The 17,957-nt window shown below is 46.5% G+C and overlaps 1 protein-coding gene across 2 annotated transcripts in view; it reads right to left on the reverse strand.

The window, feature by feature from the left end:
- Positions 1-17,748, reverse strand: part of LOC121318020 (dynein heavy chain 3, axonemal-like) — a 222,943-nt gene extending 205,195 nt beyond the window's left edge. For both annotated transcript variants that reach the window (XM_041254203.1, XM_041254202.1), the window contains exons 1-4: positions 17,518-17,748; positions 3,828-3,919; positions 2,334-2,413; positions 1,533-1,665 (exon numbers count right to left, since the gene is read on the reverse strand). In XM_041254203.1, the coding sequence (XP_041110137.1) occupies positions 1,533-1,665; positions 2,334-2,413; positions 3,828-3,919; positions 17,518-17,547 (335 nt within the window). In that variant the 5' untranslated portion in view covers positions 17,548-17,748. The remainder of the gene's footprint in view (positions 1-1,532; positions 1,666-2,333; positions 2,414-3,827; positions 3,920-17,517) is intronic.
- Between the last annotated feature and the right edge of the window lie 209 nt (positions 17,749-17,957).

Here is a 17,957-nt window from a genome sequence, read left to right on the forward strand (position 1 = left end):
CACAAACAAGTCCTCCTGCCCCAAAGAAAACAGCAGAGTCCTCCTGCCCCAAAGACACACAAACAAGGAAAACAGCCGAGTCCTCCTGCCCCAAAGACACACAAACAAGGAAAACAGCCGAGTCCTCCTGCCCCAAAGACACACAAACAAGGAAAACAGCCGAGTCCTCCTGCCCCAAAGACACACAAACAATGAAAACAGCCGAGTCCTCCTGCCCCAAAGATAGACAAACAATGAAAACAGCCGAGTCCTCCTGTCCCAAAGACAAATCCTCAGGTACCAAATGATGTATTTATTGGGAGCAGCTGTGTCTGAGCGGATGGTCACTCATGGGATCACTGCGATCCGTGTTTTGGTTATTTGTTCTGAATGACGTGACCGCAGTGAAATGCACAGCCGCAGTGAATAGCAGTGAACGAAGGTGCTACACAGGCAAGCTTCCAAGAGTTCATTGTGAAACTGGAAATCCAAAAAGTAGCGACTAGTGACGGAGATTGTTTAGCTGTTCAGCACTTTTGTTTACTTTCTGAAAAGGCAGCAAAGCTCCCAGACACGTAGTGCTGGACACCGTGTTTGTCTGCTTGTTTAATCAGTGCACCACTCCTCTGGTGAGAGGATTGAAAAGAATCCCGTTGCCAGGAGCTTTGCGGTGGTGAGCAGCAGCGCAGGAGAATAGCTGTTTACCAGCCAAACGTTTCCCCTCCTCGGGTGCATGTTGAGGAAGTGCTAAAGAAGAGTCTGGCTGGCTCGGTTAATCAGGTTCCACACACTCTGGAGGGGCTAAAAACAGGTCCTTAAAAATGACACTATTGAGGATGACACTATAAACTGAATTGAGTTTCAATGTATTAAGTACTGCAGGGCTTGATGAAAATTACATAATGACCTTCTAAGCACACAAAATGTGAACAAATGACTGTAGTAATAATAATATCACTAATTCAAAACACAAAACTCTTCTGGGAATGTTGACACGCCAACATATTTGTAAGAGAGAAATACAAACTGTGCTATTTTTAAAATTAGTTTTTAATTATGTAAAATAACACAACCATGGAAGATTACAAAGCAGAGTTGTTATTGTCTGTTCCTTCAGTGTCTTCTAACAGATTAATCATTTTTTGCATCGATAATTATAACAAAATGCTGCTTTTTTTTGTTGCCAATTCTCAGAGAGGGTTGTGAAGAATTGGGGGATTGCAATCTTCACTGTTCCCACACAATCATTATCATGATAGAGGTAGGAGACACTTCTTCACACACAGTCCTGTTGTTGATGCTCAATCACTGGGATCCAATCCATTAAGACCCGACTTGACAAAGTTTTGACATCATTCAGCGAATAGGAACCATACGAGCACTGGTGGGCCAAATGGTCTCCTTTCATTGGTAAAATATCTTATGTTCTTATGTGCCTGGCATTCACACAATCACTTCATGTCTCTTATGAAATGAGTCAAATTCTTCCACCATGCCCTTGCTCAATTCAAGCTGCACCCACACCTTGGAGTAGACAGCAGTCTGGTACTCACCGCCTGGCTTGTAAACTGTGTTTGGGCTCCCTCTTTTTCAGGACCCTGTTGGCGTGACGACATGGCGGTGCCACCACTTGCCACTCCCTCTCCCGTGTTGGCCCCTCCCTGTCCTGGCTGTGCTCCAGAGTGTCTATGAAATACAAGGACAAACTGAGTCACAAAGCAGACAGCAGAAACACTCACTCTGTCAAATGTCAAACACTGACAGAGTGCCATTGACTTTCAAATATGCCTGCATTAAGCTAGAAAAAAATCACATCATGAAGACAAGCGTTTCTCCTGCCATCTTCTTCACTGCATTAAGATGTCATGGGATCTACATTTGGGAACACCGACTTGTATTCCGCGGCGGCCTCGCTCAGGTTTAATGAAGATGCCTTCCTGAGGGGATTGTCACCTGGGAAGGTGGAGAAACACCCTGATTTCATATTCAGTACAATGGGCAAACCATATTGCTGCACATATCATTATATGAACTGCCTGAACGCGAACAGCTGCTCAGAGAGGTCTGGCACTCTTTCACAGAGAAGCAGGGCTGTTCACTCTGTCTCGGTGTCCCCAGAGCAGGCCCTGATTTTTCCATGCTGGAGACTATGTGTTTGCCATTAGATTCCTCAGCTCCTGTAACTGGGCACCTCCTGAAGTAAAAGCTGCCATATCAACTAGGACTATAGCACTCAAGCACCGGCTCTCACACACACTCTCAAAATAAAACTCAGCAGCATTAAAGAACAAGGAAACAAAACACACACAGGGAGGGAGAAAATAGAGGAACTGAGCTGTATCATTGAACCTCACCGTTTGAGCCGAGGAGCTTATAGATGAAATACGTGGATAAATCTCTGGCCGCAGGGCTGTAGCTGTTCCCGATGGAGTCACTAAGGCAATAAGAGCGAGAGAAGAAAGCACGTTAAAACATTTCTTCTATCACCTGGCAGCCTCGCCCTGCCGAGCTGGGAAATAACAAACAGCTCAGCAGCCAGGAAACAGGACAGTCTTGCATCAGTGAGTCTTTGGTAAACAGGGATGAAAGAGGTGTGACCGTGAGCATTGAGAGTGAGCGTGTGTGTGAGCATGAGAGTGAGCGTGTGTGTGAGCATGAGAGTGCGAGTGTGTGTGAGTAACAGTGAATGTGTGTGAGAGAGTGTGCGTGTGTGAGGGAGTGAGTGAGCGCGAGAGTGAGTGTGTGTGTGTGACCATGCGAGTGTGTGACAGCATGCAAGTGTGTGTGAGTGTGTAAATAGCACGGATAAGTTCAAAAGACTGGTGAACACACAAGGAGGGTGTGGTCACGACAGTTAAGCTGTACTGTATTTCCAGTGGTTCGTTGATATCGGGGTCTGTCACCGTTTCAGGGTGTAGAACTTTTATTTGCTTTAAACATGTTTTTTTATTGTTATGGCTGTTTTTTGCACTTGAGTTGCATGGCTGTATTTTGTAACTCGTGTTGCCAACTAGCAGGACACCCTGAAGTGAGATAGATCTCTCAAGGGGTTCTCTCATCCTGATTATATAAAATCAATGACTGAATACAGGGTTGATCAGAGGAGTGCTAGAAAAGAGATCTGATGTTATACATAAAAGTTCTTCTGTTCTCGAACACTCTTCCCTTTCACTTAGCAAAAAAAAACTTGTGGAATATTTCAATATTTCAGAGAGAAGAACGGGAATGGCTATCAGCTCAGTGAGACGCTGTGACAGGTCCTGAATAAAAGATTTCCATGTCATCAGCCGTGTGCATCACCTGAGGGATGAGCTCCCCCTCTATCACATCCCCAGAAGGACTAAACAAACACCCAATGCATACGGAATGTACTGGCAAGCCCTATCACCGAGTCCTAGCCCATACAAAGAACAGTCACATAGAATACTCCATTCTACAGCAAACAGTCATAAACCCTTAATGTGCCGTCACTTTTAAACTGCGTTCTGTGGCCTGCCTCGCGCCGTTCTTCAACACCAAAGCCAGAGAACCATGCATCGGCAAATGAGAAAACAAAAAACACCACACAGCACACTGCCTTTGAGATATGTGAACTTTCTAAAGAGACAGTCTGGTGCTTGTTCTGGTAAGAGGCTGGAGACCCTGATCGTGATAAAAAGTTGTTCCAGATGGCGTCTAAAATAACAAAGGGGCAGCAGCATGCATCTCAGGTACTGTTTGAGCCTCAGGGTTCTGAATGCTCTTTGGGAGTTCTAACATCACAGAGATGCAAATGCAGTAATAACCTTGTAACTCACTACAGTGCTCCTTTCAAAGCAAGCAGGACAGGGGTGAGAAGAGAGACCTACCTGACTCTTCGGTGGAACTGCTCCTCCTTGTACGGTGCTGCCTGGGTCCAGGCCCCTCTCTGCAAGATCCTCGGCTTCTCACTGAACACAGCCTACCGGAAACACAAGAGAGGACGTTAGATTGACAGAGCTGCAACCTCCACAAACAATCAGCACTCTCCTACAACATGTAAATGCACATACTGCAGCTCTGGCCAAAAGCGCTGCATCTCCTTGTAGAATTAAAACACTGAAACCTGCTGTTACGTTAACACACTGAATTACATACCGCTTTTCAGACATTAAAAAATCTAACATGACATAATGTATTACTATTATGGCTTCTGGTAGACTTTTGCAATATTATTTTGTAGTTTGTTTGATTACATGATGTTAAATAAAAGATCAAAATTATGTTCATATAGTTTTTTGTTTTTTTTTAATGATGTCTCAATCCTAGAATTCTAGGTGATGCACAGCTTTTGGTCAGAGCTGTATGCTGGCTGGTTCAGAAACAATGCACCATTATAGAACTTGTCTTTTTTCCCTGTTTTATTTCAGGTTTTTACAAGCAGGCAGTCATGCAGCCAGGAACACACTGAGTGAAGATGCACTTGCTTGGAAGGCATGGTGTTCCTGCAGGATATTAGGTCCTCCCTGTCACACACGGGGAAAGAGCTTGTGGTGCACAGACTCCACACAGGCCACAGTGAAGCCACACCACGGTGTTCACATAGCTGAGAAGGACTGAATGTGCCAGGACTCCATGGTAAAGCTCAATTCAAACACATTTAGCAATAATGCTGTCACAAAGAGAGGTGCAACGATTCATCATGTATCAAAGAATCATGATCCTTTCTTTATATGAGATCTCATATCATAATTGAGGTCTGTATTGTTTGTAATGTGATACAAGACCAAAAGCACACCAGAGCTTGTTGCAGTTCACAGAGTGCTTCTGAATGAAGAATAAGTGTGTTTCATAGACAGTATCAATACACACTCTTTCAATTTCCATCTTTTAACAAAATAGATTGATCATTTGATCCTATTAAATGTCATACAAGCAGCCAATCATGGCCACTCCATGCATCACAATGCATATCATATCACCATCACTACCCATACATCACAATGCATATCATATCACTACCCATACATCACAATGCATGCATATCATATCACTACCCGTACATCACAATGCATATCACTATCACTACCCATACATCACAATGCATATCATATCACTATCACTACCCATACATCACAATGCATATCATATCACTATCACTACCCATACATCACAATGCATATCATATCACCATCACTACCCATACATCACAATGCATATCATATCACTATCACTACCCATACATCACAATGCATATCATATCACTATCACAACCCCATACATCACAATGTACATCACAATGCATATCATATCACTACCCATACATCACAATGCATATCATATCACTATCACTACCCATACATCACAATGCATATCATATCACTATCACTACCCATACATCACAATGCATATCATATCACTATCACTACCCATACATCACAATGCATATCATATCACTACCCATACATCACAATGCATATCATATCACTCACTACCCATACATCACAATGCATATCATATCACTATCACTACCCATACATCACAATGCATATCATATCACTCACAATGCACATCACTATCACAACCACATACATCACAATGCATATCATATCACTATCACTACCCATACATCACAATGCATATCATATCACTATCACTACCCATACATCACAATGCATATCATATCACTACCCATACATCACAATGCATCATATCATATCACTACCCATACATCACAATGCATATCATATCACTATCACTACCCATACATCACAATGCATATCATATCACTATCACTACCCATACATCACAATGCATATCATATCACTACCCATACATCACAATGCATATCATATCACTATCACTACCCATACATCACAATGCATATCATATCACTATCACTACCCATACATCACAATCGCAATATCATATCACTATCACTACCCATACATCACAATGCATATCATATCACTATCACTACCCATACATCACAATGCATATCATATCACTATCACTACCCATACATCACAATGCATATCATATCACACCCGTACATCACAATGCATATCACTACCCGTATCACTACCCATATCATCACACCCGCATATCATACACTATCACTACCCGTACATCACAATGCATATCATATCACTACCCGTACATCACAATGCATATCATATCACTACCCATACATCACACACATCACAATCATATCATATCACTACCCATACATCACAATGCATATCATATCACTACCCATACATCACAATGCATATCATATCACTATCACTACCGTACATCACAATGCAATATCATATCATCTATCACTACCCGTACATCACAATGCATATCATATCACTACCCGTACATCACAATGCATATCATATCACTACCCGTACATCACAATGCATACATCACAATGCATCACAATGCATATCATATCACTACCCGTACATCACAATGCATATCATATCACTATCACTACCTGTACATCACAATGCATATCATATCACTACCCATACATCACAATGCGTATCGTATCGTATCACTACGGGTACATCACAATGCATATCATATCACTACCCTATACATCATGACTCACTGCATCTAGAGGAGGTGTGATGAGTCAAAGGGGTTTCGGTCTGCAATTCGGCCTCCCAACAGTAGAAGGCATCAAACCAACTCGGGATTTCCCTTACCAAGGTCTTGTGACCATGACAAAAGTCATCTTTTTGAGGGGCGGCACCTTGGTGAGGGGCGGAAGTACGAGTATGTAAATTCCAGCCACTGGAGTCAAGTGAAATTAAGGATACCTGTCAGATTGGGATTTGTTATCCACTGACTACCGGGGCGGGGTTTGCATACTAAAGGGAACGTGCTACTGTGTTCGGGGTTGGTCCTAAGGAATAGAGGCGGGGAAAAAAAGGCTGGAGGGAAGTACTTGGGAGGTTGGACTGTGTCACGAACGGAGGCCTTACTAACTTGGTTCTTTTCTGTTTTTATTCCTTTTTGTTTTATTTCTGGATTTAAGCAGAACGCGAAGAGGACTAAGAGGCTTCCGTTCCTTTATTTTTGATTACTCCCGCACTCCCTCCCTCACATCCTTCTTTATTTTTTTTTATTTTTTTTCGTGTAATATTAAATAAAATTTTAATTGTTACACATAAATCACTGTCTGGAAAATCCATTTGTACTCACAGGAGGGAACACAGGGTGCTGAATACGAGCTGCTACTCCAGCATCTCAGCTGTGTTACGTGGGTCTGTACAAGCTTGCATCATACAGACCCCTGCCCTGTATCAACAAGCTTGCATCATACAGACCCCTGCCCTGTATCAACAAGCTTGCATCATACAGACCCCTGCCCTGTATCAACAAGCTTGCATCATACAGACCCCTGCCCTATCCCTTGCGTGTCAACAAGCTTGCATCATACAGACCCCTGCCCTGTGTCAACAAGCTTGCATCATACAGACCCCTACCCTGTATCAACAAGCTTGCATCATACAGACCCCTACCCTGTATCAACAAGCTTGCATCATACAGACCCCTACCCTTTATCAACAAGCTTGCATCATACAGATCCCTGCCCTGTGTCAACAAGCTTGCATCATACAGACCCCTGCCCTGTATCAACAAGCTTGCATCATACAGACCCCTGCCCTGTATCAACAAGCTTGCATCATACAGACCCCTGCCCTGTGTCAACAAGCTTGCATCATACAGACCCCTACCCTTTATCAACAAGCTTGCATCATACAGACCCCTACCCTTTATCAACAAGCTTGCATCATACAGACCCCTGCCCTGTATCAACAAGCTTGCATCATACAGACCCCTGCCCTGTGTCAACAAGCTTGCATCATACAGACCCCTGCCCTGTATCAACAAGCTTGCATCATACAGACCCCTGCCCTGTATCAACAAGCTTGCATCATACAGACCCCTACCCTGTATCAACAAGCTTGCATCATACAGATCCCTGCCCTGTATCAACAAGCTTGCATCATACAGACCCCTGCCCTGTATCAACAAGCTTGCATCATACAGACCCCTGCCCTGTATCAACAAGCTTGCATCATACAGACCCCTACCCTGTATCAACAAGCTTGCATCATACAGACCCCTACCCTGTATCAACAAGCTTGCATCATACAGACCCCTGCCCTGTATCAACAAGCTTGCATCATACAGACCCCTGCCCTGTATCAACAAGCTTGCATCATACAGACCCCTGCCCTGTATCAACAAGCTTGCATCATACAGACCCCTGCCCTGTATCAACAAGCTTTCATCATACAGACCCCTACCCTGTATCAACAAGCTTGCATCACACAGACCCCTACCCTGTATCATACAGCTCTTTTAAAAACTCCAGTAAACATATGAATGGATAGCATGCAGCAGTGCTGGTTACTCTCCCTCTGCTCTGGCATCACTGTAGAATAAAGTGCTCAGCGTTGATACCTTACCCTGCGGTCCCTTTCTGAAATCGTTATTGAATGACACTGGCTCATGCAAGGCTTGGTAGCACAGATAAAGGAGTCTAATAGGACTCGTCAAAGCCTCTGTGTAACAGATCCATGTATTAGCATTGCACTTGAGGTAGGGTGAGTGTACTCACCGTGGCTCCTTGCTTCACACTCTGTGTTTGCATGCAGTTGATAAGCAGAGCTTCAAAAGGCCCAGAGAGCAACCTTTCGGATTGCCCTTCTAATTAGTATGGAACATACAGTCCAGGGGTGGGGGCACTCCTCTTCTGCAGAAGATGTCCAAGGGATCCGGGGGTGGGGAGAGGGCCAATGGAGGGAGGGGAGAGAGGAGAGGTCAGGGAAAGGGGTCCCATGAGGGGAGAGGGAGGGGAGAGAGAGAGAGAAGGGGCGGGAGAGAAGGAAGAGTTAGGTATAGGGGGAGTAGGAGGTAAAGGTTTAGATGAGAGGAGAGGAGAGATACCCCCTCTCCTATCCCTCTCATCTCCTATCCCTCTCCCTCTCCCTCCCCCCCTCCCTCCCCTCCGGTTAGGAGGGGGAGGGAGGGGAGAGGAGAGGAGAGGGGGCGGGAGAGGAGGAGAGGAGAGGTTAGGGGGAGGTGAGAGGAGAAGGGGCTGGGGAGAGAAGGAGAGGAGAGGTTAGGGGGAGGGGAGAGGAGAGGTGTATATCTTTGGAATTGGAATGTTTATCTACGTTGATTTAAAAAATTGCCTAACATGCGTCTGCAAAGTTACTTGTGTACATTGTAACCAGCTGTGGTAAAATCCAGTGGGCGCATTTATCCTGACCAATATAATAAACTGCTGATTTACTTATAAACCACGAGGGGGGGTGTTCCATGTTTGTGCATTGCTAATAATTTTGCTGTTCAGAGGTGACCCCAGAGTGGTTGAACAGTACGTGTAACTGTGTTGCTCTGGGCCTTGGAGCTTGTGTGACTGAGTTACCAGGTCCCTAAATCCGCTTTATTAGGGTATTAGGATGAAAACGCAACATCTGTTACATTTACTAAAATAAAAATAATAATGAAAATGCTTTTAAAAAGACAAAATTCTCATTGGGTTTATTTTTTTTTTTTGAGTATTGATTTTTTAAGTATTTCTATGCAGGACAGCCGCTATAAGATCGTTACCTTTATTAAAAACGTGCACGGATTAATAACTAATGCCCATAAATTAACCGATCAAAATTTTACATCAAGTGACAACCCTAATTATATATATACTGGCACTCTCGGAACCACTCTGAATTCTCGTCTATTGCTGGCACTCTCGGAACCACTCTGAATACTCGTCTATTGCTGGCACTCTCGGAACCACTCTGAATACTCGTCTACTGCTGGCACTCTCGGAACCACTCTGAATACTCGTCTATTACTGGCTCTCTCGGAACCACTCTGAATTCTCGTCTATTGCTGGCACTCTCGGAACCACTCTGAATACTCGTCTACTGCTGGCACTCTCGGAACCACTCTGAATACTCGTCTATTACTGGCTCTCTCGGAACCACTCTGAATTCTCGTCTATTGCTGGCACTCTCGGAACCACTCTGAATTCTCGTCTATTGCTGGCACTCTCGGAACCACTCTGAATTCTCGTCTATTGCTGGCACTCTCGGAACCACTCTGAATTCTCGTCTATTGCTGGCACTCTCGGAACCACTCTGAATTCTCGTCTATTGCTGGCACTCTCGGAACCACTCTGAATTCTCGTCTATTGCTGGCACTCTCGGAACCACTCTGAATTCTCGTCTATTGCTGGCACTCTCGGAACCACTCTGAATTCTCGTCTATTGCTGGCACTCTCGGAACCACTCTGAATTCTCGTCTATTGCTGGCACTCTCGGAACCACTCTGAATACTCGTCTATTGCTGGCACTCTCGGAACCACTCTGAATACTCGTCTATTGCTGGCACTCTCGGAGCCACTCTGAATTCTCGTCTATTGCTGGCACTCTCGGAACCACTCTGAATTCTCGTCTATTGCTGGCACTCTCGGAACCACTCTGAATTCTCGTCTATTGCTGGCACTCTCGGAACCACTCTGAATTCTCGTCTATTGCTGGCACTCTCGGAACCACTCTGAATTCTCGTCTATTGCTGGCACTCTCAGAACCACTTCTACTGTTGGTGTTTAACATTGGGCTAAAGAGCTTTGCTGTTGCCGTGCAGCATGACACCTGTCACCTGGAGAGTAACAGGCAGGAAATAATCACTTGATAGCAGTCAAGTACATCTTTCAGTCCCTGCAGACCTGAGCACTCGTAATTAATTCATATTATCATACAAATGAGGTGCTTTGGGCTAACCTTCACTCCCCCTCCTTGGCCCTTCTCTTAAACAATAGAGATGCATTAGCATCAGTAAGAGAGAGAGAGAGGAAGACAGTGTCTGTTGTTTAAATTGTACAGGATTATAATAGAATTCTGTATCAGTACTGCAATGGGAACAGCCTCGGCAGCACTAACCCCCGCCCCCTCCTGAAAAGGGCAAGCTCTGTTGTTTACACCCAGCCCCTGTGAGGGATAGTTGTAATCTCAGCCAGACATGCACCAGCTTGTAAGGGAGATAAGCCCCAAACACTGGAAACAAACATGTAGCGCTTTGACTTATTAGAACATTTAGAATGAAAGAGCCAGGATGTTAAAAACTGATAGTCTGCTAAGCTGCTTCTCTGTCTCTCTGCCTCTCATTTTTGTTTGTCAGGTTTTTTTATTGACTTCAAATTATTTTTTTAATATAATGCTTTTATACACCTGTTTGCTAGTACTTTCTTGTCTCCCGAGTGTCGCATCCAGTAAAGGCATTCCGCATGGAGTGCAGGATCCGCCCTATAGCCTGGAGATCGCCAGTTCAAGTCCAGGCTATCCCACTGCCGACCGTGTATGGGAGCTCCCAGGGGGCTGCGCACAATTGGTCACGTACCACCGGGGGCAGAGCCGGGGGATGGTTTAGGTCGGCCAGGGTGTCCTCGGCTCACCATGCACCAGCGATCCCTGTATTATGGCCGGGCGCCTGCAGGCCTGCCTGCAAGCTGCCCAGAGCTGCGTGGTCCTCCGATGCTGTAGCTCTGAGGTGGCTGCATGGCGGGCCTGCAGAGTGAAAATAATTTTAAATGTCCAATTATATTCCCTCACAGAAGCAATTCCCCACACAGCTCAGGAGAACTGAAGGTTCAGTGAGTGTCCTCCAATCCAGGACCAAACCAACTGCCACTTTACACCCAGGAACTTGTCTGCTTGAGCTCACTGGGCACCTGGCTGATCTGGTGCGCTGTAGTGTGATGAGGAGAAACAGTCCCTGATGGTTTCGCCTCCCTAACCCGCTCCCCCCTGACTGTATGACTCACCCTGCACTTTACCAGGCCAGCCACTCCCTCCACATGTATGCACTACGCACTTTTGCATGACTTTCTGATAGAGTCTGTTACATGAACAGGTGTGAACATGCTCATTTTTGCCAACTGAACTCATTCTAAGCACTTTTGGAGTAACATGTGTACCAGCGTTGCTGCTTTGTTGGAAAGTTTAGCTTCTTTTAGATATTTCGGTAAAATGTGAATGAGGCCAGTAGTCTGATGCCAGGAATTGCAACATAAAGCAACAAAGAAACCAAGTCTCTTCCTCTTGTTAGGGCACTTATTCCTTTCTAGAGTTTGCCTGGCTGAAGAATTCCTTGCTCACATTCAGTGGAACCGATCCAGCCTCTGTACCCTGGAGGTGGAGAAGCATGTTTGGATACTGTGAACCGATCCAGCCTCTGTACCCTGGAGGTGGAGAAGCATGTGTGGATACTGTGAACCGATCCAGCCTCTGTACCCTGGAGGTGGAGAAGCATGTGTGGATACTGTGAACCGATCCAGCCTCTGTACCCTGGAGGTGAGTGTTGTGAGATGAAATTTCTACAAAGTGGTATCCAATAAAAATGCTGGTGTGTATAGGACTTGCACCCTACTCAGGTGCCTGGTTCAGACAGCCTATACTTTTAAATCAAGCTTTCGATTCAAGTGGACTGCACTGCTCACTGTTTACAGTTTCAAGCTGTGAAAATCCTTTTTTCACAGCTCTTTTGTGATGTCATTACTGTCTCGTTCTCCTCGGAGTGCTGCTCCTCTGAAATGTTCGGTTGATTAGAATCCCGAATGCCTCGAAATGCAACATGAAGAGGTGCTTCTCCTGTGTTTATCATTAGGAAGGCTGTCGAGCTGGATGTTTTTTTAAACATCCGCAATGTGTTTTACTGTTTTCTATTCTGATGTTTTGGTCTCTCAGCACCCTGCTGCAAAGTCATGGAATTATTTTCGTTATTAATCACAGCTGTTAATTATTTGTTGGGCACAGCCTATTTAGTAGATTAATGGATAGCTTTTACAACCCTCCCTGGGGATGCATATACAGGCCTGAAGGGACTTGGAAGAGGATGCAGTGCAGTACTGTGCTGGAGGGACTTGGAAGAGGATGCAGCGCAGTACTGTGTGGTACTGTGCTGGAGGGACTTGGACTGTGCTGGAGGGATGCAGTGCAGTACTGTGCTGGAGGGACTTGGAAGAGGATGCAGTGCAGTACTGTGCTGGAGGGACTTGGAAGAGGATGCACTGCAGTACTGTGCTGGAGGGACTTGGAAGAGGATGCACTGCAGTACTGTGCTGGAGGGACTTGGAAGAGGATGCACTGCAGTACTGTGCTGGAGGGACTTGGAAGAGGATGCACTGCAGTACTGTGCTGGAGGGACTTGGAAGAGGATGCACTGCAGTACTGTGCTGGAGGGACTTGGAAGAGGATGCACTGCAGTACTGTGCTGGAGGGACTTGGAAGAGGATGCAGTGCAGTACTGTGCTGGAGGGACTTGGAAGAGGATGCAGTGCAGTACTGTGCTGGAGGGACTTGGAAGAGGATGCACTGCAGTACTGTGCTGGAGGGACTTGGAAGAGGATGCACTGCAGTACTGTGCTGGAGGGACTTGGAAGAGGATGCAGTGCAGTACTGTGCTGGAGGGACAGAAGACTGCAGTGCTGGAGGGACTTGGAGGAGGATGCAGTGCAGTACTGTGCTGGAGGGACTTGGAGGAGGATGCAGTGCAGTAGTGGAGGAGGATGCAGTGCAGTACTGTGCTGGAGGGACTTGGAGGAGGATGCAGTGCAGTACTGTGCTGGAGGGACTTGGAGGAGGATGCAGTGCAGTACTGTGCTGGAGGAGGATGCAGTGCAGTACTGTGCTGGAGGAGGATGCAGGGACTTGGAGGAGGATGCAGTGCAGTACTGTGCTGGAGGAGGATGCTTGGAAGAGGATGCAGTGCAGTGCTGGAGGGACTTGGAGGAGGATGCAGTGCAGTACTGTGTGCTTGGAGGAGGATGCAGTGCAGTACTGTGCTGGAGGGACTTGGAGGAGGATGCAGTGCAGTACTGTGCTGGAGGGACTTGGAGGAGGATGCAGTGCAGTACTGTGCTGGAGGGACTTGGAGGAGGATGCTGGAGGAGGATGCAGTGCAGTACTGTGCTGGAGGGACTTGGAGGAGGATGCAGTGCAGTACTGTGCTTGGAGGAGGATGCAGTGCAGTACCAGTGCTGCAGGGACTTGGAGGAGGATGCAGTGCAGTACTGTGCTGGAGGGACTTGGAGGAGGATGCAGTGCAGTACTGTGCTGGAGGGACTTGGAGGAGGATGCAGTGCAGTACTGTGCTGGAGGGACTTGGAGGAGGATGCAGTGCAGTACTGTGCTGGAGGAGGATGCAGTGCAGTACCGTGCTGCAGGGACTTGGAGGAGGATGCAGTGCAGTACTGTGCTGGAGGAGGATGCAGTGCAGTACTGTGCTGGAGGAGGATGCAGTGCAGTACCGTGTGCTGGAGGAGGATGCAGTGCAGTACTTGGAGGAGGATGCAGTGCAGTACTGTGCTGGAGGAGGATGCAGTGCAGTACCGTGCTGCAGGGACTTGGAGGAGGATGCAGTGCAGTACTGTGCTGGAGGAGGATGCAGTGCAGTACCGTGCTGCAGGGACTTGGAGGAGGATGCAGTGCAGTACTGTGCTGGAGGAGGATGCAGTGCAGTACTGTGCTGGAGGAGGCTGCAGGGACTTGGAGGAGGATGCAGTGCAGTGCTGGAGGAGGATGTGCTGGAGGAGGATGCAGTGCAGTACTGTGCTGCAGTACTGTGCAGTGCAGTAGGAGGATGCAGTGCAGTACTGTGCTGGAGGAGGATGCAGTGCAGTACTGTGCTGGAGGAGGATGCAGTGCAGTACTGTGCTGGAGGAGGATGCAGTGCAGTACTGTGCTGGAGGAGGGCAGTGCAGTACTGTGCTGGAGGAGGATGCAGTGCAGTACTGTGCTGGAGGAGGATGCAGTGCAGTACTGTGCTGGAGGAGGATGCAGTGCAGTACTGTGCTGGAGGAGGATGCAGTGCAGTACTGTGCTGGAGGAGGATGCAGTGCAGTACCGTGCTGCAGGGACTTGGAGGAGGATGCAGTGCAGTACTGTGCTGGAGGAGGATGAGTGGACTGTGCTGGAGGAGGATGCAGTGCAGTACTGTGCTGGAGGAGGATGCAGTGCAGTACTGTGCTGGAGGAGGATGCAGTGCAGTACTGTGCTGGAGGAGGATGCAGTGCAGTACTGTGCTGGAGGAGGATGCAGTGCAGTACTGGAGGAGGATGCAGTGCAGTACTGTGCTGGAGGAGGATGCAGTGCAGTACTGTGCTGTGCTGTGCTGGAGGAGGATGCAGTGCAGTACTGTGTGTACTGGAGGAGGATGCAGTGCAGTACCTGTGCAGGGCTGGAGGAGGATGCAGTGCAGTACTGTGCTGGAGGAGGATGCAGTGCAGTACTGTGCTGGAGGAGGATGCAGTGCAGTACTGTGCTGGAGGAGAGGGCAGTGCAGTACTGTGCTGGAGGATGCAGTGCAGTACTGTGCTGGAGGAGGATGCAGTGCAGTACTGTGCTGGAGGAGGATGCAGTGCAGTACTGTGCTGGAGGAGGATGCAGTGCAGTACTGTGCTGGAGGAGGATGCAGTGCAGTACTGTGCTGGAGGAGGATGCAGTGGAGGAGGATGCAGTGCAGTACTGTGCTGGAGGAGGATGCAGTGCAGTACTGTGCTGGAGGAGGATGCAGTGCAGTACCGTGCTGGAGGGACTTGGAGGAGGATGCAGTGCAGTACTGTGCTGGAGGAGGATGCAGTGTAGTACTGTGCTGGCAGGCAGTACTGTGCTGGAGGAGGGATGCAGTGCAGTACTGTGCTGGAGGGACTTGGAGGAGGATGCAGCGCTGTACCGTGCTCAAAGTATGTCACACTGTTTAGTTTTTCACACTTAAATGTTAGTTTAGAGAAGCCCTTCTTAGATTATCTCTTTAGCAAAATTGATTAAATACATCATAATCTTAAACTGAGGCGATTTGTCTGTCTCTCCGACTGTCTTTCTGTACGTTATTTTAGCTGTGAATATACCTGGAGTTCCGTTTGTCCAAATGCTGTGAAACTTGCTAAGAACCTCCTTCATCTCAAGTTACTGAGTGTATCCTAATCTTGGTGTTTGTGATGCCGGTCTGGCTTGCTCTCTGTCTCTCTCGCACTGTTTCTCCATATATCTAGAGAAGTGCACATTGCATTCAGTTGCGACACAGCTTGGTCCTGGCATGTTTTAACACAAGCTCTTAGAGGGGTCTGAGGCTGTATGAAGCCATGCCTGTTTATTAAAATGCTATCATTTTTACATTCCCACCCTCAGTGGCTTTCACTTGCAGTGATCTATGTTTTCATGTTGCTGATGGCTCGAATTCTGACAATGGGGGATGAATGTCACCAACATGCTTGTTCATAATCCAGTGATACTCATGGTTTCTCTCAAAGCAGCTAAACAAACAGGCTTCTGTTCACTGAGCTAAAACAAATGGAGTCACCAACACCAAGGCAGGCAGGTAGATAGCCCGCTGCATTGCTCACTGAGCACAGATTGCGTCTCTGACGGTTAGTCCCTGTTAATATTGCGGGCTCTGTACTCCGCCTCGCCAAACCTTCACACTCATGCTTTCAGTTTCAGTCAAGAGTCTGGTGGAAGAATAACAGTACTATGGATCGTGTATTGCATATCCATATTTGCTTATTTGAGCAGCAATACAGCGTTACAGCAGTTGCATCGCGGTGCTTTTGTAAGCAGGCGTGTGCAGCGGTCCTGACGCAGCAGCACGCTGATGCGCTACAGTGCACCCGACGGCTGACACCAGACACTTCAGTGCTATAGAGCTGCCACCTCTTGCGGGGTTAACTTTTGCTTGTATAGTAATTGATTAAATGAAAATGAGTCCTGGGCAGCTTTACCACGCATGCATTGGTTTTACATCCCTCGTCTTTCGTGTCATGTTATAGATCGTTTTTACGTGTTTATATGTAATTTTTTTTTTTTTTTTTTTTGTGGATTGGTGGATTTGTTTAACCTCTCAGTTGAGGTTTACTCCCATACCTAACTTATTTATTTGTTCGTTTCTTTCTAATTAAAACTTTGAATCGGAAAGTTTTGGAATAACAACAACCCAATGTAAACATGTTTGTACCCATAAACAACTACCTTTCAGCAACCGCGTGCATTTCCAGCTCACTATGGAATCGAAGATCTAGACCCAATTTACAACCGGCCAGAAAACAGCCAGCTGAAGCTAGACTCTAATTCCATAATGAGTTAAACAAGTAAACTTTGAATACGCGTCTAACTTCATCTAGGTTCACAGAACCGAAATACTGTCTTTACAACGTGTTTGTTCACTCTAGTCACAACACTCCTTTAAACGTTCCTCATCACTAAGACTTCTGACAAATAATGTTGCTTTATTCAATACTGACTCTTCAAAAAGGATCGCATTTAAAGTAACTTCACAAGTAGTACACAAAGACAATAACAGACCACAATTTCCAGCCTACTTTTTTTCAACCTCGTGCAATATAATACTAATAATAACACTATTCATAATAATAATAATAATAATAATAATAATAATAATTACCTCAGGCAACAAAAGTTTGTTTGCTTGTTTGTGTGTGTGTGAGAGAGAGAGAGAGATTCACACAAAAACACGCTAATAATGGAATTACAAGTGTTGTGAATTAACCCTTACCCCGTCTGAGTTCCCTAAGGGGTTCGTCATAGTGTCTTCCACTTCTGAAGCAGCGTAGTCTCTCTGGTGCTGCTGCACGACTGGCAGGGCTGACCCTGGTGACAGTCTCTGACTCAGGTCGAGGTTAGCTTTATTCAAACTTCACAACACATGCATCCAACAAGCAACCTCCGGTTTGTTTACCAACCTGCCCGACCTCCCTGCCTCCAGACGCAGCGGCAGCTGGCTTGTTACTTGTTGCTTGCTGCTAGCTTGAGTTTGAGAGCTGAGCAGTTTTTTGATTACAAGGCGTGGCCATTGCTTGGGAACCAGTCGCAGCTTTTCAGTCAGATCCGTAACTCCTGGTTACCCGCAAGCAACCACTGACAACTCGCTATCTGTCCACAGCGTTGCGCGGCTGCGGCGTGAACAAGCGCTCTGACTGCTAATAATCGTGCTGG

This window comes from Polyodon spathula, chromosome 7 (genome assembly GCF_017654505.1).
Source record: "Polyodon spathula isolate WHYD16114869_AA chromosome 7, ASM1765450v1, whole genome shotgun sequence".
NCBI lineage: Eukaryota > Metazoa > Chordata > Actinopteri > Acipenseriformes > Polyodontidae > Polyodon > Polyodon spathula.